Genomic DNA, 25537 nt, shown 5'->3' on the forward strand with positions numbered 1-25537 from the left:
TATTGACTGGGTTAAGACTTTAGGGATCGAACATTACTCCTGCAGAACCCTGTTAATGCAGTCCCTCCCTCAACTTGTTTTAGCACCTGAATCCAAGCCATGATAACATTAAGACCATACTACTGTAATGTACTCCATATTAGTTTCCCCTCTAAGTCAACTTGGAGACTGCATTTGGTACAAAATACCATGGTTTGATTATTATCAGAAAGTAGGTGGAACATGCATATTACTCCCATTCTGCAGTCATTCCATCAACTACCCATCATTTACTGGGTTCAGTTTAAGGTTTAAGGCATACTCTTCATGGCCTTGAACTCTCACATCCATAGGACCTCCTCCCCTCCTGTATGCTGCCACAATAAATTTGCTCATCTCATCAGGGTTAGGGTTATCTGCAGGTTCACCCTGCAAATAAGCAAGATCAATGTATGTATGCATTCTCTGTTGTGGCCTGCACCTTATGGAATACGCTGGGTGATGAAGTCAGGAATTCTACAACTGTCCTGGCATTCCACAAACTATACAAAACTAAATTATTCAGAAAGGCATTTTTACAAAGGTAGTAGGGCTATATTATAATAGAATGGTTCATGAGGAATGCTTTAAAGGGAAAGGGACTTATGCTACCGTGTAGAGAATGTTATGTTACTGCATATAGTTCATACGATCTGTTGCTGTATGTATTACCCTACTATGTAGGTTCTGCTTTGTTCAGCGCATCATGTAAATGTCTACACTTTGTTTTAGATTTATCTAAGATTTCTGCTTGGTTTCAGTTTTTCACAATCGTAATTCTATTGCATTGCTTATTGGATATCCTGCCCTGTTGATAGCATCATCTTACACTGTGTAATCACAATTAGGCTCACTGAGAAAGCCACTAATTCTTGCTTCAGTATATAAACAAGTAGATACATTTGCTGTGGAATATTTTTTCACACATGCAAATTAAGGGAATATTCTGCACTAACTTCAGCATTAGCTGTTAGATTCTGTCTTCTCTGCTAACTTGTACTGACCCAGTTCTTCATCCAGGGGGTGAATTAAGAAATTAATTAAGAAAACTTGGGTTGTACTTTTCAGTGGCCTTTTAATTCATCCCACAGATAAATTGTGTTGAACAGGATTTTAGTTTACAAAGGGCTTTAAGTGTACATATTTTTGAAAAATAGGGGCGGCAGCAAAAGTGAGTTCTCCTTGTTCACAAATTAATCAGAATTGTTTAGATAAATATGTATATGTGGGAGAGAAATAGCTATATGTGGGAAAGAAATAGCTGTCTTTGAAAGATCAGAATTTTCTTAATTCAAGTAAAATACTTCAATGGAAAGTAAAGTAAAGTAAAATTTCCTTTCTCGTGTTTTTATTTAGTGTTGATATAGATCTATAGATATGTACACACACATACATACACACACACTTCTTTGATACAAAACAACTTTTGAGGATGATCTTGGCCATAGTGATAGTAACTTGCCTTCTTAAAACAGAAGAAAGTTTCACTCCAGTGGCACCCTTAAGATCAACAAAGTTTAATTCAAGCACATTTCTTCAGATGAACACAAAAGCTTATACTCAGAGTTAAACTTTGATGGTCTTGAAGGTGCCACTGGACTTAAACTTTGTTCTGTTACTGTAGACCAACCTAACTACCCACCTGAATCTTTTAAAACAATTACCCACCTTCAAGGTGTTGCAGACTTTCATGCATCATACTTCTAAAATACATGCAATTTTTGTGCTATTTGGTCTAAAACTAACTGAATCCTAGAAAATACAGGAAATGACTGAGATAGTAAACAAAAGTTAATAGGTTGTCTAAAAGCTTTAAAAATTACATGCAAAAATTCACACAAAGAAGGGGAAAAAATGAATTCTGCAAGCAGTGGTTAAATTTTTTTTACTGTTCTATAATGTTAAAGTATTCCACCAAAAGTTGCAATCCAAAATGTCAGTTATTGAAAATGTAAATACATAAAAATGAATTTTTACAGGTGCAAGTCTAAATATTTAACAAAAAAAATGTTATTTAAATGAACAGATAATACAGTAAGCGCACACCTGATATGATTAGAGAGGCAGGTCCACATGTTAGTGCTCTGTATTTTTGTAGAACACATGCAAAGTACTGTCACACAACTCTACAAAATTGTCCCAAATTGTTCTTGCTGGGATGATAAACATAAGTTTGGGTTGCTGGTAAGTATGACAGCACAGTTGAAGAGGGTCAGTTATAGATATTACTTACTGTAATTTGTGATTGCCGTGGGAGAGGAGAAGCTGTTGGTGTAATAGTAATGCTACTGGTGACTTTGTTGATAGGCTTACTTGGTGTTCCATTAGTCAGTGCTGGAGTTCTGTTATCCTGCACAGGGCTGCAAGGGCTAACAGTTTTGGTTGAATTAGGAATAGCTTGAACATAGGAGCTTCCTAAATGAATATGTATTTTATTATCCTCAGTAGTTATCACACTAGAACCAGAACTGTTAGATCGTTGGAACTGCCAGGATGGCTGCCTTTCAGGAGATACTCTGAAGACAGCATGCTTGTCACCAATTTCCAAGGGTTGTGGTGAAAGTACCTGCTCTGGGGAGTTCATGGAGCTTGTCAGAGCTAAAGGGGACATAGTCCTTTCAGGAGTCACAGACCCACATGATTCAGGAGTTTGGGATCTAGCAAAGGCAGCTATAGTAAGAGGTGGCATTGTTTGCTCTGGACTTGAGTAACCATCAACTGGCTTAGATTTTATAGGCATTAAAGATCCATTTTGAATTATGGTTATCCTTTGCTTTGGTGTGCCACAGTTTGGTATCACAGCCGTACTAGTGAAAGAGTGAGAGTTCTCTGCAGTAGGGCTAGTTATTTCAAGGGTGGCTGTGTTGTGACCGTGATCTGGAGTAACTTTTATATGAAGAGGTTGTCCAGGCGTATGACTTAGTACTAGATTTCCAGGCTGAATGCAATTTCCATTCTGCTTGGTATGAACTTTTCCATTTTGAATATGGTTTTCTTTGGACTTCATCCAGGGGATCCAAAGTTTATTATTGTTTACTGCATTTGCAACAGATGAATTGCACCTGAAGGACACAGATTGTTCATCATCATTGTTGTCATCCTCTTCATTATCACTCTCTTCATATAAATGCCCATTTATGACAGCTCGTTCTAAAGGAACAAGACTCTTATAATCAGGTGGTTCATTGTCTGCTGGTTCTGTTTGGACTTCCTTAGAGAAAACCTGCAAGTCAGAAATTCTCCTTCCATTGAAACTTGGTCTGAGACTTTTACTGAAATGCCTGTACCTGTCCAGCTCTTTGGTAAGGATTTCCATTTCTCTTACCAACTCTTTGTTCTTGTTTTCTTGGTGTGTGAATTTCCTTTGCAGGGCTGTATGATCTTCCCTTAGATTACATATTAAGTCTTCAGTAGCCATGTACTCATGAATTTTTTCTTTCAGTGCATCTACTTCCCTAGAGAGGTGACCTGACTTGGCTGATTCCTCTTTAAGTTTTTTGAACAGTCTTTGCTCATGATTGGAGTCTGTCTTCTCTGCTAACTTGTACCGAGCCAGTTCTCTTTTTACAACCTCGAGTTCCTCTGACAGAAAACGAGCCTTTTCTTGTTCATTAATATATCTGTGTTCTAAGGATTCAAATTCATCTTCTGTTTTCATGAGGTCATCTTCTATAGACTTCATTTCATTAAGTTTGTGTTTAAGCCTTTCAATTTCTTGGGCTAGTTCTTTAATTTTGTTGTTTTCCTGCTGTAAAACACAGTTAGGTTTGCTGGTCTCTTTCAGTTTATTTTTGAGGAACTCTTTTTCAATGGCTTCTAGGGACTGAAGCTTTTTCCTTAGAAGATTCACCTTGGAGGAGAGATCATTTCCTTTCTCTTCCTCTGTTTTTAGTTTGTGCTTCAGTTCATCCCTTTCTTTTGTGAGGCTGGACATTTTCTCTTCAGCATCAGTCTTTGATTTTAATGCCTTTTTACTTTCCTCAATCAGTTTTTCTGTAACTGACATAACTTTTTTTTGCTCTATCTGAAGCTGTGAATTTGCAGTCTGTAGCTTTTCTTCAGTTTGTTTTATTTTTTCATTCATTGTTTTCCTTTCATCAACCAGCATTACTGTCAGCGATTTCAGTTTGGTCAGCTCTTCCTTAAGTGTGAACTCTGTTTTCTCCAGCCTGTTTTCAATGGTCTCAAGTTCTCCCAGCCGAGCTTTTAGGCTATCCAGTTCTTGTGACAGCTGCTTTGTTAACATTTTTTCTTTTTCTAGGTTGCATTTCAAAGAGTGGCATTCCTGTTTACTCTTGCTGAAAGCATCCTCCAGTTTCTCAAGCTCCATAATTCTCCTGTTGAGTTTATCAACTTCTGCTTTAAAGTTCTTACCTTGTGAGGCTTCTTTCTCTAGCTTCTTATTGAGCTCCCTGCACTGCTCTTCCATTTTTATGAGCTCCTCATCTTTCCCTTCCATTTCCAGAACTCGTTTTCTTAGCTCTTCCACTTCAGACATAAGAGTAGAATTTCCACACTCCCCTCTAGTAATTTTTTCTCTTAGATCTTGCAGTTCTTCTTCAGCCTTTCGTAGGGATTTATTAGTCTCTTCAAGTTCATCAATTTGACGACTGAGTGAGGTTAGTTTTAACCTGAGCTGGCGGTTCTGGCTCTCCTCATTGGTTAGTTTGGCCATCACAGCTTCTTGTTCTTGGGCAGACTTGTCAGTTTGTGTCTGAAGTTCTGCTTCCAGGCTGAGAACCTTCTGCTCCTCTTCTTGGGCTTTGGTTTCTACACTGGAGAGCTTCTCATGAGTTTGCTCTGCAGCAGCAGTGAGCTCTTCAATCCTTCGGCTTTGCTGGTTTAACTGTTCTGTAAGTCGTTGGTGTTCATCCACTACCATTAAGGCAAATGACTTGAGTTTTGTCAGCTCTTCCTTCAGTTTGTTTATTTTCTTGTTGTTTTCCTTGTCTTTTTTTGCTTGATAGGCTGTTTCTTGGTCAATAAGTTTTTTCAATCTGGAAGGAAAAAAACACAAAAACCTTAATATGTGACTTGTGCTTGATAATTTTTTCACAAAAATGTTGTTGTCTGGACCCTATGTGAATTAACTGTTCTTTATTGTGAATGTATTGTAAGAGACACAATAATACTATTTCTTGTTTAGTTAATGGATATTTCCCTTAGTTATCATGCTAACTATATGGAGATAAAGCATCTCTTCCCTTTTGTGATGTTGTAGTCACTAATGTTGGTATAGCTTGCCATGGGAGAGGAAGCAGAAGGTGGTTTTCGTCTCACAGGTATGTTTTTAAAATTTATTTTATAATATATTTACAGTCTGTCTTTCTCACAGGGACTCAAGGTGGATTGCACATACTGAGGCAGTACAGTCACAAAAATGGGCATTCAACAACCAGTGCATAAGGATTTTAGAAGTCTAGGCCCACCAGAAAGAGCTGAACCAGCATAAGTCTTCTTGTTAAGCGAAACAGAAATTACATAAATAGGATCATATTTACAAGAAGCTAAACACAGCAGTATAGACCACAGTCCTTAATCATTTATCCAAGCAAGTTTGTAAAACCATTTTGGACAAAGCAACTCTATTACTTGCACAGAAAAGCCCTCTTGAATAGTTCAGTTTTGCACAGGTTGTGGAAGGCCAGGAGAGAGGGAGCTTTCCTGACCTCCTTGGGCAGCCAGTTCCATGAGGTGGTAGCCACAATGCAGAGAGCACATGTATGAGCAGATGTTGATTTTGCCTGTGTGCAGGTCGGCACCCACAGAATCCCCTGCTGATATGAGCAAAGTTGTCATGGCAGAGCCTAGGTAGAAAGGCAGTCCTGCAAGTAAAAGGGGCCAAGGTCATGAAGGGCTTTGCATGTGAAAGGCAGCACATTAAACTGGGTCTTGTAACAGATGGGCACAGTTTATAGTGTTGGTTATCACATACAAAATCCTCCATTGCCTTGGCCCTTCTTATTTGTGGGACCCCCTCTCTCCTCATGCTCCACTGTGACTACTTTGCTCAAGTCAGCAGGGGCTTCTGCAGGTGCTAGACTACAAGTAGACAAAAATCAACAAGTCATCATCAGCTTTGTTGTTTACCCGCTTGTGCATATTTGGGTTTCCAGCATACTGGCAGTTAGACTGTCTTGCACTTTCTTTATGAGAAACCAAGATCTTACCCCAGCCATGTAAATTCTAGGATCCAATGAATTAAAAAAAATAAAATATTGTTACTCCTCCATATTTGTTAAGACTTTTGTTGTGGCTATGCCCAGCTGTATTTAAAATGTAATACTGTTATCAGTCAGGCTGTACTATACCAGTCCTATCTAATCTAATTGATTTCAGTGGGCTTAAAGTGACGTAACTCTGCATAAGATTGTGTTGTAAAAGAACTAAATAGCTCATGTATCATAGTATGGAACTGCAGACATTTTTGTACTTAGCCAAAATACTTTTGTTTCAAAATAATCAAATTGCATATAATAAAAACAATCAAATTGCATGTAATTAACTATTGTGAACATTTACACCCTTTTAAATCTCTTGTAAGCAGTGGACTTAAAGGGTGTAAATCTTCTTACAGTAGCACTGTGGTTTTCTCAGTCCTCAAAAACATGGCTGGATTGGGCTGATGTAAATTACCATTGGACCATGCTTGAATTTTTGGGCAAGATGATCAAATGAGTAAGGGTAGAACAGGTTCTGGTAGGTTTGGATGAGGCTGATTTATTTTTACTTGTACCAGTCCTAAGCCATAGTTCATTCATATGTTTTCTCATGTAGTGTCTTCCTCTTCTGCAGGGGGCCTGCACACAAGTCCAGCATGTTAACAGTGGCATGGGGAACAGCAGGAGGGGGAGAGTACAGGTACCTATTGCTTCTCTAGTCATATTATTTTCCCCACAGCATGCCTTCACATTTTGTTACTGGCCCCCTCTTCCTTCACAGACATGTGTTGTTGTTGTTTACCACAAAGCTGCAGCTGACTTATGGCAACCCTGTAGCGTTTTCAAGACAAGAGATGTTCAGAAGTGGTTTGTGATTGCCTACCTTTGCATAGCAACCCTGGTGGTCCCCCATCCAAATCTAAACCTGGGCTGACCCTGCTAAGCTTCTGAGATCTGACAATCAGACTAGTCTGGGCTATCCCGTCTTCCTTCACAGACATGTATAGCTACCATAATTTTTACCTATAAGTAGATGGGGATACATTCAGGAAGAATGAAAATGTAGATGCAAAGATGGCTTAAGATACTTTAGTTCTTCAGGCAAAAATTCCAAATGGTGTCTTCCAAATGGTTCTTCAGGCAAAAATTCCAAATGGTGTTAAAACCATACTTAAGAAAATAATGGCTGTTTTAACAAGTGGCTGCTTTTTCATTTGTTCCCTAAAGTCTGCCACCTGAGGTGAACCGCCTCACTCTGCTTAGTGATAGGTTCAGCCCAATGCAGATATATAGTCCGCTCCTTTTGATAAAGGGAGATGTGGCAGGTTTTTCATTGAACTCCACTGGGTCATCAATAACAGTCTTTTTTTCTCCCAGGAGATGAGAGAAAACAAAGCAGGTACAATCAAAGACATCACTGAAGTAAAGGGTAAAACTCCTACAACTCAGAGCCTGGCAGCGTTAACGTTGGGGACAAGTGGCAAGTATTGTCTTTCATGGGACAGAATAAGTAGAGCCCTTTGTATTATTAAGTTTGTGCACTTGATGAGAAGTACATGATGAGAGGTTAGAGTGCTGAACTGTGGAGTTCTGGGTTCAAATCCCCATTCTACTAGGAAGCTCACCTGGTGGGTTAGTCACACTCTCCCAGCCTAACTTGATTTACAGAGTTGTTGGGAGATTAAAATGAACAAAAGGTGAGCCTTCTATACTTTGAGGGGAAGACAGGATAGATAAAAATCTGATAGCTGCTGCCCATGGCTATTCCTGTAAAGGATGCTCTATGTTAAAAGCATTACTTCATAACATTCCATTGCTTCTCTCTCCAGTTTTGCCTTTGAGAGCTTGTCATGAAGCTTGATGAAAACTTATTGTCATAGATACCGACCTAGTAGAAGAATAACTAATAGTTTCATTTTTATCTTTTGTTCTAGTTTTGGGAACCCACGCAGTTATGCTTATAATAGTAGTAGGATTTAGTCACTCTATTTCACTTTCATGTTATGAAATACTTTATCATGGAAATTTCTCTTTAAATGGAAATTGGCTTGACGAAATGCTAAAACATGGTAACAGAATTTCAAACACATGTCTGGCATATAACGCTAACTTCCTGACTTAATAAACTAAAATATTTAAATACTTATCTTCCTTTAGGTCTCTGCAGTTGGCTACAAAATGTTAAACAGAATTTTTCCAAGAGTGGGTGTTGAACAGTCACAGCACTGATTAGGTAATATGGTTCATCACTGATCTTCTGTACAGGGAACTGATGCCTTTCCCTGCTTGTGTTTTCTCTCACTGTAAAAAGATCAATCTCGGGGACTCCCCAAAGGGTGAAGATAGGTTCCAGGTACATGGTCTTTATGGACCATTCATGAGATAGCATTTCTGCTCTTCTCTACCTGTCAGCCTCTGTGTTTAAGTTCCTAGGAATACAGATACCTTAGCAAAGCATTGAACTTCACTGCCATGAACTATGTCAGAGTGGTCTCCTGGCATAGATTCCTGGACTTTGTGCCCCCTTATTTGTTTAAATAAAACATTGTAATAGTATTGTCTGTTAGGACAAGTATGGACCGATTCCTCAGGATATCTGAGAAACAGTTAAGGGCATTATGAACTGCCTGTAGCTCTAGCAGATTATATGAAACTGCCTCTCATCTTTTGATCATGTACCCCATCCAGACAATTCCTCACAGTGGGCACCCCAACCCAAGAGTGAAATGTTTGTATACTCAGGAACTTCAAAGAAAATGCCCTGGGATAAATTGTAATGAGAGCCGCCATGACAAAGGATGGATAACAAGTCTGGGAATAAAAAATCTATGCCATTGGGCATGCAAACCCACTCTATAACAGGACAGAAACCAGAGTTGTAAAGACTTCATATGTAACCTGGCAAGGGGGCAAGTTTGCTATCATAGAAGCCATATATCTCCAAAAGCAAAGGATTTACCAAACCAATTGGAACTGGTTTAGTCTAAACTAATTAAAATAGAAATGACTTACATTCTGTTGGGGCAAGCAACTTTTTCCTGCTACAAAATCCAGCATGGCCCCTATAAATTGTACTGTCTGGAACAAGACTAAATGGGACTTCTCCCAATTCACCAGGAGTCCTCATCTTTGGCAGGTCTCCAAAGGCAGGAAGCAGTGCCTCAATAATTGGTCTCTGGATTCTGCCACCAACGGCAATCATCTTAGTAAGGGAATATATGGCAACTATGCAAACAAAAGTAGTCAATCACTGGGACTAAACACTTTGAAGATACCTGGGGCACTGCAGCCAGACCTAAAGACAAAACAGTATACTAGTCCCTAGCAATAGAATCTGTGTTCTGGAACTGGAATGAGAGGGTGCAGAGTGGAATGACAGCCCCTGGGAGTAGCAGAAGTGTTCTGGGATTGGAATGGCAGCCCCTGAGAGTAGCACAAGCATTTTGGGACTGGAATAACAGCCCCCAGAGTGAAATGGTACCTATTAATAGAATCTGTATCCTTGCACTGGAGGAGGGTTGGCCCTACCCAGTTATCATGTTCCCAGCAGAGGGAGGGTGGGCCTGGGGAGGCATAACCACCCAAAACTCTGTGGGTGGCTCCCAGGATATTGGCAGGGCAGGAGGGTTGGCCCTGCCCTGCATTTGCCTTGCCAGTGGTTGGAGGGTGGGCCTGGGGGGACACAGCCACCCACAACCCTGCAGGTAGTTCCCAGGCAGGATGGGAGTGTTTGCTCTGCCCAGCATTCACCATGTCAGTAGTCATTGGGCCCAGGGAGAAACAGCCACCCGTAAGTGTATGGGTGGCTCTCAGACCCAGGGTGGGAAGGTTGCCCCTGCCCAGTAATCACTTTGACAGTCTGCAGAGGGAAGGAGGATGGGGCTGGGTAGAAACAGGCAACCACAAGCATGCAGGTGGCTCCTGGGCACGGTGGGCAAGCTTGTCCTGCCTAGTGACTACATTTTCAGTTGGACAGAAGGTGGTCTGCCCTATGCAGTCCTGAACCCATGCCTGACATCTCTTTAAAAAGCACTTTCATGGGAACAACATGTTTGGGGGTCCAAGTCCAACCTGCACATAACTTATGTGGCATGTGGATGGGGCATCCCAGGGAGGTACACTGCAAGTTAGACACCTCTAGCTCACCCAGGGTCTGTTCTATACACTTCTGAACATCTCCATGAAAAGTGCTTTCCTGGAGAGCCTTGTTTGGGGTTCTGTACCTTGAACCCCTGACGTACAGTGTACACCAAATCTGGTGGGCAGGTAGAGGAGAGTCAGCGGGAGATGACCTATGATTTGAAAGAAGAAGAGTTGGATTTATCCCTTGCCCTTCACTCAGAATGGCTTACAAGCTCCTTCCCTTCCTTTCCCCACAACAGACACCCTGTGAGGTAGGTGGGGCAAAGAGAGCTTGGAGAGAGCTGCTCTTGAGAGAACAGCTCTGAGAAAACTTGACTGACCTCAGGCTACCCAGCTGACTGCATGTGGAGTAATGCGGATCAAACCCGGTTCTCCAGATTAGAGTCCACTGCTCTTAACCTTAACACCAAACTGACTCTCTACGTTATACCAAACTGGAGTTTCTAGGACCCTTCCGGGGCCATCTCCCACACAAACCAGTTCACAAACTGGGCTGGTTTGTGTTTGTTAACTGGTTCAGGGCATGCCTTGGTTTGGTTTGCAAACCAAACTAGGTTTCCTGATTCATGCATAGCCTTAATTTTTAATATTCGGTACCCACTTTTAACCTTGGCCTGTAAAGTGAGCTTAATGATTATCCCCTCTAATAGTTGATCCTCACAAGAACTCTGAAGTAAGTAATGGAGAGAGGGGGAAAGAGAAAGAGATGGGTCTGTGGGCACTCAGTGAGTTTCATGGTAGATTAGGAATCTAAACCCACATTTCCCCAATTAGTGATCAAACACTAATTGCTGCACTATGGCTGCCACCCTAAGAAGCCTTCTCTGGGAGCAAGTCCCATTGAATAAAATGAGACCCCTCTGAGTGAGGTTGCTCTTTACATCACATAGGCTCTCTACAGTACCAGGCTAGGACCAATCACCACATAAAGGTGCAAAGAAAGACCAGCAAATCTACTTTGTAGATATGTAGAAGAGGGAATTTTGGCAGGTTCCCCTTTTCTCACCTGAGTTCTCCTTATACCTGCACCTTCCAATATATTTTCTTTCTATACTATTATTAAAGATGAAGAAGTTTTGTCCTTTTTTGCCTGTTGTCTCTTTTTTCTTTTTCTTATTTCTGTTCGTTTAAAAAAAAGATCCAGAACAAGCAAATATAGCGGTGATGCCAGTAATGTCATCCATCATAGATCAATGTGCAACCCATTTATTTTATTTATTTCGGTAGATTTTATTTATTTTGGTAGATTTCTACCATTTGTGGGTCTCCACCTGCTAGGTGAATACTAGCACCTTAATGAATGCTAATTGCAGCCTTATATAGTATGGGTTGAACTCTGCCAGCTTTTGAGGTCAAATTTCACACATTTCCCCTCCACTCGGCAGCCCTTAACTATGTTAGTCTCCAGTGCCCAGCAAGGTCTGTTGTTGGTCATAAGGGCTCTTCCTCCATGTTTTACTAGAAAAAGAGCTGGTAGGATCTAATGCACAGTATTAGCTAAGCACTGTATATTTTAGCTTCATGAAGTGTGTGTGTGTATAAATAAACTGTCGCTACAGTAATATGTTAGTGCTGTAGACAGGTCTGCTAGTGCACATATTGAGTGCTGGGGTATATTGTTGCAAACTCACATACACTTTTCGTGGACGCAATTGAAAGTGACAAGACACCTAAGTCAATGTGATCTAGAATAGAGGGTAAAATAACAGTCATTTTGATTTTCTAGTTAGTACAGCTGTTTTAATTTTGTATAAAATCAGAAGTATTCCCTGGGTTTTTTTTCTTTTGCTCCCTGCAATAATCCAAAAAGAGATATTCTCAGCATGCCAGAAACATTTTATTATTTAGGTTAAAAAAGGAGTGTGATAGAATTCTAACAACCTAGTGGGAATAAAAAACAGCTCCTTTTGTACCTTAAAATACATCTGTTTTTGAAAGAGACTGTTATGGACTCAGGCCCTTAGCCTGAGTAGCTGAGAAACAGGCTTGCAGCGATTGGCTGGAACGTTGCCCAAGCAATGGAAAAGTATCCTTTGGATGTTTGCTCAGCAGAAAATCACCTCAGGATTTTTAATCTGAGCCACGGTGTTTTCGAGTGAAGTCTTCAGTATACCAGTCTGAAGTGAAGACAGTGAGCTTAAGCCAGGCAGTTGTAAATCAACTGGACGAGGGGCTGAGAGAGGCCAGAGTGGCTGAGCTCCTTGTGACAGACAGAGCTGAGTGGACTCTGTCTGGAAAAGGGAGTTTTCAGATGGTTTGAAACTCTCTGAGGGAGATTTTGCCAGCGCATCAGGCAATCTCTAAGTACAAACTAGATCACACAATTACACACTGAGAAGAGAATTGGATTCTGGGGGGTCAGCAGAGGTACCCAAGACCAGAGGACTAGCTGTGGTGCTGAGATGTATTGGTATTCAAGGGTGCGAGTCCTGGAAGACCGTGTGAAAGGGTCTGTGAGGAAGAATACTGACACCAGTCAGGAATTATCTATGTGTGTGTGGAAGAGTGATTGAAGTTTGTTATTTATATGATTTGGCACTGTTAGGGTAAAACATCTGAAGAAACAGCATTCTGAGTGCCTAGAAGGCACAGACAACCTGTGTGATATAGAGTCTAATGGAACTCTGAAACCTGCCTGGTTTATTGTTTATTTTAAGGATCTTCTGCCAAAGTCTTGTTATATTTTTACCACAGCCTGGAAAAGTCTCTGCTCTCTTAATTATTTTACTCTACCAACCAACTGCCAACTGATTTGCCTTTTAATATTGAACAGTTATAATCATATTATTTCACCCCCTTCCTTGCCTTTTGTTACCTAATAAATATTTTGTGGTTGCTATTGTTAAAACCGTCTGGTGCCAATTATTACTAGTTCTGATAGGATTTCTGTGAGTCTGACTGAGGGAAGGTGACTGGGGAGAAATTTAAAGTGGTCACCTCCCGAGTAAAGCCTCTGACGGGGTTCCTCAGAGACGAAGAGGGAGCTTAGGTAAAATCACTTTATCTCAAGCATGGATGAGAGGCAGTGTGATTCATTAACCATTTCTTAGGTTCACTGTGGGCAGACTCTTGAGAAGTCCCTCAAGTTAACTATATGGTGGGTCAGGGGAAGTGGCTCCTGTCTTGTGTAATTCATTGCCAACACAACCAGCTGTAAAGTCATCGGTGGGAAGGTAGTGGGCAGGCTAATGAGGTTTGGGAGGCTGTGGAATTCTGGTCCAGGGGCTTTTGGTTGTTAGGTCAAGAGCCTAAATCCAGACAGGAATTATGGTGGTTGTGGCTGTTTCTATCATTGCCTGGCTGTGACCTTGCAGCACAGGTGGGGTGGTTGAATTTCACACACTAATTTGAACTGCTGGAAAGTGGCAGTGGGTGGCCAGCCAGAGACATTTAAATAGTTCTAGCCAAGGTTCTTGCAAAATCAAGTTGCAGAGAGAAGAAAGGGGCAATGTTTCCTGCATTGTCACAAATTTTTTATGACCTCAAGAAAACCCATGTGTTTTCTCACGTAAGGGTTTTTTAAAAAATCAAACACACACTTTTGAAATTGAAAAGGTACCACTGGTGAACTGGTCCCTCTTAAAAACAAGTGAAAACTTGCAGTCGAAAGGAAAGCAAGGGTGAAAAATAGTTCTGTATAAGCGGAGAAGAGAGAGGTCTAATGTGGCTATTGGCTAATTCTTTGTATGCTCCTTTTATGCAACCAGTTCCTTAGTAATTTGAATTGTTACACAAGAACTTTAATTTCTTCTTTAAAATTATTTTCCAGCTATTTCACAAGCAAATGGAAACTCATCAACTAATTTTTAAGATTAGAAGTTAAATAGAGGGAGTAAGGTATCCTGTCCCCCCCGCCAAGCAATATGATGCTTTTCAAATAAATGCATTTTCTTATTATTTTTTATTCTGTACTTAGAACTGACAGTCTATTTGTGCAGGCATAAACAATGAATGTGATTTTTATCTTGTAAATTGTATTATTTTACAGAGGAATGAATTGAAAAGTTATTGGGAAAAGATTAGCCTTTTAAGTGAGGTAATGATTAGTACATAGCAAGCTTCTTAACCAAGCAAAAGCTTATTTTGGCTACCAGTTGTATTTTGTAAGACTGCAGAAACCATGTAAGAAAATCACCATGTAGCCAAATACTTGAATTTAAAAAAAGCAAGCAAATTCCCACACAAACCATTCTTGGAATAAAGTTTTATAAACATGAATATGAGTGTAAAACTTGTTCAGATCTGTGTCTTTTTACTACTTGTATTTTAGAGACTCTGTAATAGTTACATAAGTTTCTGTCCTTACCATTGTTTATTATTGCATAATGTAATTGGAGCAGTTAGACATAATAACTTTCAGTCTTAACATTATTAATATAATGTCTACATAAGAGTCCAATTATCTGGACTTTTTCTTCCCATTATTCTACGTGTTTCTTAATTCATGTTGGCTACTTGTATTATCTTATGATTGAATATATTCTATACTTTTGAAACTGCAATGGCTCATGGAATGTGGAATGCATCCTCCAAGTACCAGATCAGAACTGCATTATGTCATGTCATCTTCCTCAACTAAGAAAAACAGATGAATCCAGAATAGAGTGAGGTCAGATTAAACTTTTTTTTTTGCCATGGGTCTAGGAGGCCAAGGTTATTAGATGAAGTTTTATAGTAGTTCGGGAACCTATTAAATCAAAAGTGGTTCTCGAGTTATCTGAAGTGAATGGGCCCTATAGGGTATGCAAGTGTATGTGTCCTTTATAGAAAAAGAGATAATGGGGGATAAGAGGAGGGAAAAACTACTGAAAGCATCTTTGTGCATGTGTCAGTTGACTTAACAGTGCAGAAATGGTAACCTTCAGTGAAGGATACAAGGTTATTTTGTAACTTCATTTTCATGTTGAATTTGCTTATTTGTAGCATTCTGAACAACTATGAGAAGTAAATATGTGAAGGGCCATAGCTGGTCTCTTTGTACAACATTCCTGAAAGTGACCAGGCTTCTTTGTTTGTTCTCAAAAACAGCTCAGTTAGATTGTAGTTTTTGTCCTTTTTAAATATGTATTTGTATTTCCGTAAAAGGAATAGGAGGAGGAAAAATAATATAATAACCAGCTGGAGAAGGTGATACTCCCATTCCCTAGCTGTAGTAGCCTCATTTAGTGATATCCAGACCTTTATGTCGAGATTGAAGGCTACTAGAGAAAGAGCCTTTTCTATAGTGGCCCCCCACTGGTGGAACCAACTCCTAGACGATGTTAGAGCCTTGCGGGACCTTGCCCAGCAAGGCCTGCAGTGCAAAACAACATTATTTCGAATGGCCTTCAACCAAAGTACATAGATGCCCAACACCACTGAATGTATGGCATGAATTTTAGCACCAAAACTGTTGTTTTAAAAATTGTATTAATAATTTCAAATTGTAAACTGTTTTAACTTCTTAATTGATTTATTATTGTAATTGTTTTTATTGTTGATATTAAAATATTGTTAGCCGCCCTGAGCCTGCTTCGGCAGGGAGGGTGGGATATAGATATGAAAAATAAATAAATAAATAAATTTGACTGTTTGTCTTCCAATCCAGTGAAATGGCTTTGATCCAGTTTAGCTTTGCTTGCTGTCATGGTTGTATTTGTCCCATTCAGAGAACGATTGTCTTTTTTAAAATGATTGGAACAGACATGCTGTGTACTTGTATCAAAGCCCCACTTGTGCTGCTGCTTCTTTTTGTTTTTAAACTTTTCTATATCCTAAACATATTGATTGTGAGCCAGAAAAGAGGCATGCATTTCCAGCAGTAGCTTGGAAAACTGGAAACCTCAGCCAAGTGAGTACTGCTGAGTATGTGGAAGGCTAATAGGAGGAAGTGGAAAGAGGAGGCATTACACATATATGGAACAGTGGTCAGAGCACAGGACTATGAGGAAGGAACTCCTATTTAATATTCTCACAGTGCCTTCCTCTTTTGTCGTAAAAGTTCTCACTTCTTTTTTTTTGGGGGGGGGAAGGGGTGTAAAATATTAAAACATCCCAACATGCAGTTAAGTTATTAGTCCATTTTGTCTTTCACCCAGTCTTATTATTTATATGTTTATACAATTGTCATTTTGGTTAGAGCTGTATTTCTAAGTCTGAAAAGTTCTTTTGCAAGGAGAAGAATAAGGGAGCCAGCACAATAAATACAACAGTCTGACTTATACCAAGTCATATCACTGGTCCATCAAGCTCAGTATTGTACCCTTTGACTGGCAGTGGCTTTCCAAGATCTCAGGTAGAGGTCTGTCATATCATCTGATTTTTTTAACCAAAGATGACAGGGATTGAACTTGGGACCTTCTGCATATAAAGCAGATGCCCTACTACCAAGTTGATAATTGTTGAGGTGGTACACATTGGAACAGAAGGCCTGACTTTAAATATATGCTGATGGGCTTAAACTAATCGACTGAGATCAAGATTGATAGAGATCTTGGGATTATCATAGATAGTTCAAGGAAAATATTGACACAGTGCATAGCAGTGGTGAAAAGGGCAAACTGTACTGTAGAGTATTAGGAAAAGGGACTGAGAATAAAATGGCAAATATTGTGATGCCCTTGTATAGAGCCATAGTGCAACCTCATTTGGAATACTGTGGACAGTTCTGGTAGCTGTATCTCAAAAAAGATATTGCAGACCTGGGAAAAGTTCAGAGGAAGGCAACTAAGATGATTAAGGGGCTGGAGCATGTTTCCTATCAGGAAAGGCTGAAGAAATCTGAGACTTTTTAGTTTAGAAAGAAGAAAGCTAGAAGGTTTACAGGATAGAGGTTTATAAAGTTATGCATGGAGTGGAAAAAGTGGGTAAAGAAAGCTTTTTCTTCCAGTCTTGTTCTAGAATTCAGGATCATTCAGTGAAGTTGATGGGCAATAGCTACAGGACAGACAAAAGGAAAAATTTCTTTATTCAATGAGTAATTAAGTTGTGGAATCCACCGTTGGTGAAGGTAGTGACAGGGCCGGCGTGTGGGAGTCAGTCAAGTAGGCAGCACCTTAGGGCGTCACCTGGCTTAGGGTCGCCATAGGGTGCCCCCTCTCCTTATGCACAGCGTGTACACTTCTTGGAGTTTGCCTTCTCCAACAGAAAAGCAGGCTCCATGGAGTGCAGGTGCTGCCCGGCTGCTTTCACGTTTCCTAGGTCTGTTACAGACCCAGGGAATGTGAAAGCTGCTAGCACCTGCATAGGGTGCCTGCCAGGCTCCGAGGACAGAACTTTGCAGGATGTGAAAGTGGCTGTCCCTCAACCCCATGCAGTCTTCCTGGATCTCAGGAAGCCTGGGCGAGGTGGGGGGGGGGAATGACAGTGAGCGCGCTCAGAGCCCGGCTCTGAGTGCCCCTGCTGCTGTCCAGATCTTGCCAAGGCTCCCCGAGGCTCAGGCATAGCAGCGAGCGCGCTCAGAGCCCAGCTCTGAGTACTCCCACCCCGACCTTGCCAAGACAGGGAGTGGGTATCTGCCTGGGGCGGCAGAACCTTCAGCGCCAGGCCTCAATAGTGATGGCCACTTGCGTAAATGACTTTAAAAGGGGTTAGATCTATCAGTGGCAACTAGGCATGGTGTGTAAAGGGAACCTCCATATTCAGAGGCAGTAGAACTCAGAAACAGTGCAGGGATGCAACACCAGAGAAAAGGCCTCTATGCCCTGTTTGTTAGCCCTGCAGGGTAACTGGCTGGCCGCTGGCTGGCCACTGTGTGAAACAGGATGCTGGACTAGGTGGATCACTGGTCTGATCCATCAGGACTGTTCTTATGAGCCATGGTCACCCCTTTATCAACCATATTTGAATAGTGGGGACATAGGCCTTTCTGGAACATTGCTTGCAGTAGCTTAGTTAATTATATTCTTGCAACTTGCAGATTTCAGGGCCAGATAAATCATGCTTAAACTGCTGCTGTTCTACTTGAGAGTTTCTGTGAAGTACATGTGTTCTTCAGCACATTATAACAGCCCCCTCCCCAAATTATTACTTTGTCTTTTGTGTTGATATTTTAAGCAACGGAGCTAATACAGCAGAATTACGCCACTGTTCTGCTGCAGAGACATTATCATCTTTCTTAAATTAGCTAATATTTTTGGATGAATTTATAAATGGCTCTTTGCCAGTAACAACTGATTGTGTTAACTCAGAAGGGACAGACTTCTCATCATTTCCCCAGAACATTTTCAGGAAATAGGTGTACCCTGGAACAATTTTAATATGCAGTCTGTAGGGGGGGGATGTGTGAACTCCTTGGCTGTGAGTCTGATGAACACATGGTTTTGTTCTAGATCTTGTACAAAAATCCCCCTTGCACACTTCTCTTTACCTTCTTCTGTATCTTGCAGCCCCCATTTTCTTTCATCCAGTTCAGGGATGATTTCTCTGCTTCTATAATGTGCCCATTTATTTGCTACTTTCCTAAGAAGAAGAGCATGATGTGAGCCCTTTTTTGGGGTGGGTGGGGGCGTAAAGAATGATATAAATATTTTAATGAATTAATAGAGAAAATACACTGTCCCTATTTCTATCCTTTTCTGCCTCCAACCTTGCAACTGGGAGGTGGAAACCTTTTCCTACACTGCGGTTTCTTCACTTTCCTTATACTTCTTATCTTTCCCCACTGCACCTGGTATTGGAGTTATATTTCTTTGGGCACTGGAACATGGCTGATCCATCCATTTTGGTGCCTTCATTTCCTGTCAGCCAGTAGAAAGTTGAGGTGGAACAGCAGCATTCTATCCCTTAGTTTAGCTGCTTGTAATAGTTTAAGTTGCACAATTTTGCGGTGGTGGGCATATAAATAAATATCTGTTGAGTGGGTTTGTGTGTTCTAAACAACCGGAGGTAGTGATTACTCATAATTCGTGTTTTCTGTTAAGAGGAAACCAAAGTTATGATATGAGGAAAGAAGCATTGGCTAAGATGGGGGAATGTAAAGCATGAGTGAGGGAACAGTTGTTTAGACTATAAGATCATGGGGTTTTAGAAGTATGACGTGGTGAGTTCCCCAAGAGAAGTATAAGAGATGTGCACTTCTTCCTATACAATGGAATTCCCATGCAATTCATGCTTCCATCTGCTCCACATTTTGATTACTTATAGCCACTTTGTTAATTCTGTTTAAATGATGTGTTTCTCAGGTGGTTATCAGTTGCTTGCCTTCTGTTGCTGATAGTCAGTGAACAAGCAGTATATCTGTGTATCTCTTACGACATGCTGAATGTAATAAACTTGCTGATGTGATGCTGTGGATCACTGTTGTGGAAGTGGACTGTAAACCTTAATGTATTGGTATATGCTGTGAGTGGGTGATCTTGAAGCAATTCTTAGGAGTTAGGAAGTAGCAGGCTGGAAGAGATCCTGCAATATTTTTTAAAAATAATATGTGGCTATGTTGCAGCATGTAGATACATTGGTGTTTGCCAGCACCAGCACTGTTGGGGCTCAAGACACTATGGCTAGATGTGTGTGTTTTTGCTTTGATAGCATAATCATATCAGCATGTGGGGATATGGTTCTGTTATAAAGCTGAAAATCTGACTGTCATGTGTAAGGGTATAAATCTGTCTCTTCCCAATTTCTTATTAATATTCACCTCTCATTTCTAAAGAACTTTCAAGCCATAAAAATTTGATGAGTGTTGGTTCAACTTATGAACTCTGCTTAATCAAACCAATAGTCAATCTAATCATGCATTCTGTTTTCCACAGTTGCCAGTTAGTTGCCCCAAGAGAGTCTACAACTAAGATTAGGAAGCAGTATCCCTTCTCCATTGTTTCCCCTCTCATTCTGTTTGTGAACATGGAAGTTCCATTTAGCCATCAGGACTGTTGATAGATTCACAGTCCATGAATTTATTCAATCCCATTGTAGTGCCAGCCGGTAGTCATCACTAGATCTTGAGGAAGTGAATTTTTCACATATCTTGTAAAAGAGCACTTTCTGTTGTCTGTCCTGAATCTACTACGTATCAGATTCATTGGATGACCCCAAGTTTTAGAATTCCATGAAAGGGAATGTAATTATACTGTACATAATTTTATAGGCCTCTGTCATTACTCCCTTTAGTTGTCTGTCTGTAAACATAAAATATCCAAACACTTTTTTGCTTGGAATGAATCCCTTGATCAATTCGGTTGCCCCTTTCTGCTTCTTTCCAATTCTGTGTTACCCCCCCCCCCTTTTTAAAGATGAAGTTACCAGAACTGTGCATAGTTCTACATGTACAAATGCATCTGATTTATATAAAGGCAGTATGATGCTTGCAGTTTTATCTTCAGTCCATAGCATGGATTTTTCACAGCCAGTTCATTGCTTCAAAAGTATAACTAATTTAAAATGCACTTTCAAGGTTTGTTTTTTTGTTTTTAGCATCATGCCGTACATACTGTGTAATCTATAGATCCTCGTATCTTTCCTTTTAAAAGAATCACCTTTCATTTGAACCATCCCCAACCAGTTCCATCCCTCTATAATCACATTTTTTAACTTTATAGATGTTCTGTAAAATATATTTAATTCAGAATATCAATTATTATTGCCCCTTTTCACTCCAGAGGTTTCCTGTAGTCAATATAAAATCCTTTCACCAGATTTGGACTCCAGTCTCCCATTCTGTCCTCCCCAACACTCCACATGTCAAAATCTACGCCTCTTATTACCATTGCTTGATCAGCTGGATATCAATTAAACCCATGCCCCTAAACTTCCATCCTCAGCCCTTAATAGCAACACACTGCAAACAGCCTGCAGCTTTAACCAGCTGCATATAGTTAATGATGAGTTTCTAGGGGAAAGAGAGGGAAGCAAATTTTAATAAAGTGCTGCAGTCAGGCCTTGGAAATAAAAAATGTTAAAATCCATGCTATAGGCACTAGAGAGATTAAGGTTGAGTAAACAGGTGTTTTAAGTAGCAAAATCAAATAAATGATGTGCAGCATTCCCTTTTCTGACCCATTTCAATTACTGAGGGATTTTCAGAAAAATATAATCTTGGTGTGAATATGGAATTGTACTTCTTTCTAACATGAGATTTACTTTGGTCCCCTGGTCGCTTTGTATTACCTATGTTATATCTCAGGCTGCTTGTGATACATTCAAAACTTATCCCTGTGTTATCTGCATAGAGTAGTCAGCTTCAGTGAGGTTGAAATGCCAGTTCTCCAAAGACTATACTGGCTTCCACAAACAGAGTGAATGAAGCATGTGAATAGATTTAAGCTATCTGCAAAACCGCCACTTATTGTACGGCATCTTACAACTTCTGAATGCAGCTGGGATCCTATTAATATATACCCCTTTCATAGTATCCCTGTGATGTGGTTGTCCCTTCTGCGTACTTGGCATCCCTCAGGTCAAGCATCACACGTCCTCCATCTGACCCCTTGTGATTCCTGGACACAAATGTTACCACTGTGGCATGGGATCCTTTCCATGCTGAATTGGAAACCATGCTGTGGGGATATGTATGAACTGAAACAGTTCAGAATTTGTATATAACAGCCAGAGTATGTGTCTTACTCTTATTCACTAGAAAAATGTGTCTTTTGGCAGTCACATTTAAGGGATTGTTTTATGAGGTTGTCAATCGGCTCAACTTTCTTTATGGGTCTGGAGTCTTTAACATTTATTTTACTTAATGTGTATGTGTGTACAGACATTGACAGGAAATGCATGTAAACCACAGGGGTTCAGCAATTAATTTGTAGGAATTTGAGGTAGAAACTGAAGTAATGCTATCTCAGGTCAGGAGTTTGGACTAGTGGATCAGCCACTGAAGTGCTTTTTTCTTTTGCTCAAATGTATAGCTGTTTACATATAGCCACAAAATTGCTCTTGCTGCTAATACCTTTACAATTAAAAATATCACTACATTTTCTCCCCCCAATTCAGCAGTTTTAATTCTTGGTTTAACAATATTTTGTAATATTTAGAAGGCCATTTCATATTTTAAAATTCCTGTGCATTAGAAATTCCAACAATACATATGTTGCATGAAGGAGAAGTGTCTTATCTTCTGCAAACATATGGTGAACACATGCCTGGAAGAGCTGGCCAATTGTGGCTCCCTGGCACAGATGTGTAACATGTTTACAGGTATTCAGCTCTCCTTCAGATATCATGCTGTCTGATTTGGGGACATATGGTGGACACACTGCAGATGTATGTGTTTATATGTGCTGAAGTAGAGATGTTCAGAATACAGTAGAATAGTGCATACAGAAGCTCTGTTACATCAAATAATACAAAACACATCCGCATGACTTCTCTATCTCTGAGAAGCAGCATTTTACAGATTGTTTGATATGTTAGTTAGTGCTGATTTTTATGGGTCAAGAGTTGTTTCTGTAGATAGTATTAATTATTCAATTAAGGCTTTATTTTGTTAATTCAAAACACGTGTAGGAATGTCAAATAAAACCTAATATTGGTAAATCTTTTCTGCTTCTTATTGCTATGGTGAATATAGGGATATAAAAAGGTGTTAATGGGTCCTGTGGTAGATTATTCGTTGACATTCAGAGTGTAGAGAAAGTCCAAGTCCTTACTAATGGCTATGGCTTGAAATACATCTAAATAATTCCCAAAAGTTTAAGGTAGCAATTTTATCTTATCTTATTTTATTTTTTGCATTGCCACTGCACTCTTGGTATTTTGAAAATGTTGGACAACCGGATTGAGGTTCTTGGGACTGGCTTTCAAAGATGCTAGCAATATGGGTAATTCTCTTTTATGGTCAACAACTTTTGCTGGCTTCAAGGAAGCCAGAATATTGGTAGAAAAGTAGACAGGTAAATATTAGGGAGCAGTAAACTATATATACCATATTTAGCAGATCTCCTGAGAATCCTACTAATGTGTTTTCCATTTGGTTTACTCCCAGGAAAGAGTTTTAGAACTGTACCCATATAAGAGGCAGTGACATAAACAATTTTATACACAAATCTAGATTACTGTATGGGGTTATACACATTTTTAGGGATTTTTTTCCCATTGTCACTTCTTTAGGCAATTAATTCTTAAAAGTGATCACTTTCATCACAAGGATGAAATTCCAAAATTAAAAGCTGATGTAAGACTATAAATGAGTTAATTGTACCAAAAGCATCACCCTGGTATTACTCTGTCTAAAGACAGACGTTCAGTCCTCTGTGTTTGTAGAATTAAAGTTCTCCACTCCTCATTCCCTCTGGCTTCTGCATTTGTGTACGCAGAGTAAACAGCACTAACTACTCATAAGTAATGTGTTTTTTTCTGTGCTAACCTCAGTTTGAAAGCTTTTCTTTGCCTAACTTTTTCTTGTTCAGACTGAGCAAAAGGCGGACTGTGACCTTCTTTGACCTTTTGTGAATGAAACATGTTGATACATCTGTATGCTTAATAGTTCCTTTACAAACCAAGCCCCTAATTTGTCAAAGGAGCTGAAGAATTGCTGCTGTTACTGATGTAAGTTAGCAAATTATAATTTTTTATATAAAATAGGAATTCTAGCTGAGTATATTGTATTTGTACTTGCTTTTGGAGAACTGGCTGTTAATGCATACATTATATTGATTTCATATTTGAGTCTCCAGAAACATAGGAACTTTGTGGAATACTTAAATTCCTTTAAATGTATTAATTTATGTACAGATTATGATAAAATTAGTTTTGATCAAATAATGATCCTTCTTACTTTACTTACAAGGAACATTTTACTGAAATTAATTCAGTCAGTTTAATTATCAAAGACAAAAGGGGGGAGGGCTTGAAAATTTGCAACTGAAGAGGTAACTCAGTAACTATTTTAGTGATCCTTCACTGTTAATGACTGCTGAGTTGCCACAGTATATTTTAAATCTTTATTACAAGTTTTTGCTGAGGCTATATGTGATGGGAACCCTACCTGTAGAGGATTAAATCTGTTGTCCTGTCTTGTCATTTTGGTATTAAGCTCATATTAAGCCACTGATTAATAATTGGAAAGCAAATGTAGATGATCAGTAAGTGTTTCCTTATTGGGTACTTTACATTCTTTAAAATTAGCTACTGTGCATCCATGCTTATTGTATTGAAATAGAATGGCACACTAAGCTAATTGCAAGCACCTTTAAAGACACATTAATTTCAATGGTGGGAGAATAAAATGTTAAATCTCTCAGTGAGCTCAGTCAATCATTAAATTTTTAACTTTGACTGAATTGTGACAAATATTTTAGGAGTGCCCTAGAACAATGAATTAAAGCACATAACAGTTAAATAACACTGAGGGTAGAAGTAATTAAATGTGAACTGCTAGTTTTGGGTGAGTGGGTGGAATTCTTCAAAAGTAGCTAACAGTGTGACCTAAGGCACTGGGGATAAATGAGAACCAAATAAACCCTGAGCTGAATTAATTTTTAAAATGTGAAATCTAGTTGTTGTTATGTTGGTAGCATAATGTGTTTCCCTCCTCTGGTAATTTCAAAGAATTTGAAAGGCCTCTGACTGATAGAACTTTTCCATTCATAAAACTATTTACAAACTTACATCTTATTGCATATTTAGTATTTTCCCCAGTTGAGATGGCTTTTGGATTTTTCCTATATTTATTGTTAGTGAGCAGTTTCTGAGACTCTTTGGTTTGAGATCTATGAACTTGCCCTAAAAATATTTCTTTAAAGTAATAACTAGTAAATGGCAGGTAAATTCATATATGCTATAGTTAACATCATATGAGGCTTAGAGAATTACCATTTTGTTGGGTTGTTGCACAGGTGCAACCGAAAAGTGATGATCAGGTTTAAAGAAGACTCTCCTAAGCTCTTTTAGTTTGATTCCTTTCACTTTTAAGTCAGTTCGTTGTGCTCTTAGTGAGTCTCCTGCTAGCCTCCTGGAAACCCTAATTAAACTATGAGCTTCCCTTAATTATTAGAGGAGAGGGCTGTTATTTTACATGTGAAATATTATTCACCAGTTGTAGATTCATTCATAGTCGTGAATGACAGTTAAGAGCCTGGTCCCTTATTAGAATATTTAAACTTTTCAATTTCCTGGAAATCAAAGAGGAATGGTTTTCACATAATGTGCTACATATAAATTACTGCAGGAAGCTTTTAAAAACAACAGAATTCTAGGTTGTAACAAAATATTATCTATGCTTTGTAATGTACATATTGCTTCTGTATCTTCAACAAATTTGGGAGGCTAGTTTTGGCTTCCCATTAACACTTTAA

General features: G+C 39.5%; 2 protein-coding genes across 3 annotated transcripts in view; one reads left to right on the forward strand and one right to left on the reverse strand.

Annotated features, from left to right (window-relative positions):
* CMSS1 (cms1 ribosomal small subunit homolog) overlaps nucleotides 1-25537 on the forward strand; it is a 297016-nt gene that overhangs the window by 17568 nt on the left and 253911 nt on the right. The gene's annotated exons all lie outside the window — the stretch shown is intronic.
* FILIP1L (filamin A interacting protein 1 like) overlaps nucleotides 1-25537 on the reverse strand; it is a 107463-nt gene that overhangs the window by 11428 nt on the left and 70498 nt on the right. Inside the window, exon 4 of the mRNA XM_060234595.1 lies at nucleotides 2252-5015. Coding sequence (XP_060090578.1) covers nucleotides 2252-5015 — 2764 coding nt within the window. The remainder of the gene's footprint in view (nucleotides 1-2251; nucleotides 5016-25537) is intronic.

This window comes from Heteronotia binoei, chromosome 3 (assembly GCF_032191835.1).
Source record: "Heteronotia binoei isolate CCM8104 ecotype False Entrance Well chromosome 3, APGP_CSIRO_Hbin_v1, whole genome shotgun sequence".
In the NCBI taxonomy this organism is placed as follows: domain Eukaryota; kingdom Metazoa; phylum Chordata; class Lepidosauria; order Squamata; family Gekkonidae; genus Heteronotia; species Heteronotia binoei.